The 608-nt window shown below is 21.4% G+C and overlaps 1 protein-coding gene across 1 annotated transcript in view; it reads right to left on the bottom strand.

Moving 5' to 3' along the window:
• The window catches only part of LOC105622639 (histidine decarboxylase), a 15,939-nt gene extending 15,674 nt beyond the window's left edge, over positions 1 to 265 (bottom strand). Inside the window, exon 1 of the mRNA XM_012204054.1 lies at positions 238 to 265. Within this exon, the coding sequence (XP_012059444.1) occupies positions 238 to 265 (28 nt within the window). The remainder of the gene's footprint in view (positions 1 to 237) is intronic.
• Positions 266 to 608: the final 343 nt, after the last annotated feature.

Below are 608 nucleotides of genomic sequence, written 5' to 3'. Positions count from 1 at the left end.
GACAAGTTGTATTGTATATATTAGTATATATATATATATATATATATATATATATATATATATTAATCAGATTTTTAGATTTATTGACTTCTATTTTAAAATTTATATAAAATTATAAATGAATTTAATATTATTTTATAAAATATGAATAATCGTTGTGTGTTGAACTCAAACAAATACAAATCCAAAATTCGTTCAAACTTTTTGTTATGTTTGCATGTGTGAATAATTGCTTACCATATTGGCGATAATCTTCCAAATCCATTTTACCTGAAACAGTATAAGGCAATTATTAGTTATTAATTATTCAGTTTTATTTCATCTTGAAATCTTTCAGAATTCTTGAAAAATTACAGAAATTACAGATAATATTTTTTAACGCAATACTACATGAAATATTATGTTAAAAGATTAAATAATATTATATTTAAAAATTATTTGTTTAAGGAAAATGCTAAAGAATCCTTTTAGTTGCAATTGATTGACATCAATAATCGAGTTGTGAGCAAACAAAAGACTCCTTCTTACCGTTAAATGTCAGATGCGATTTTTTTTTTAGTTACACATATGTACGTACTTTGCTTTAATTTGGAAAGAAATAATAAATT

The sequence above is a fragment of the Atta cephalotes genome (genome assembly GCF_000143395.1).
Source record: "Atta cephalotes unplaced genomic scaffold scaffold00047, whole genome shotgun sequence".
Lineage (NCBI taxonomy): Eukaryota > Metazoa > Arthropoda > Insecta > Hymenoptera > Formicidae > Atta > Atta cephalotes.
The sequence above is the reverse complement of the archived record's forward strand: the minus strand, read 5'-3'. Positions and strand labels throughout refer to the sequence as shown.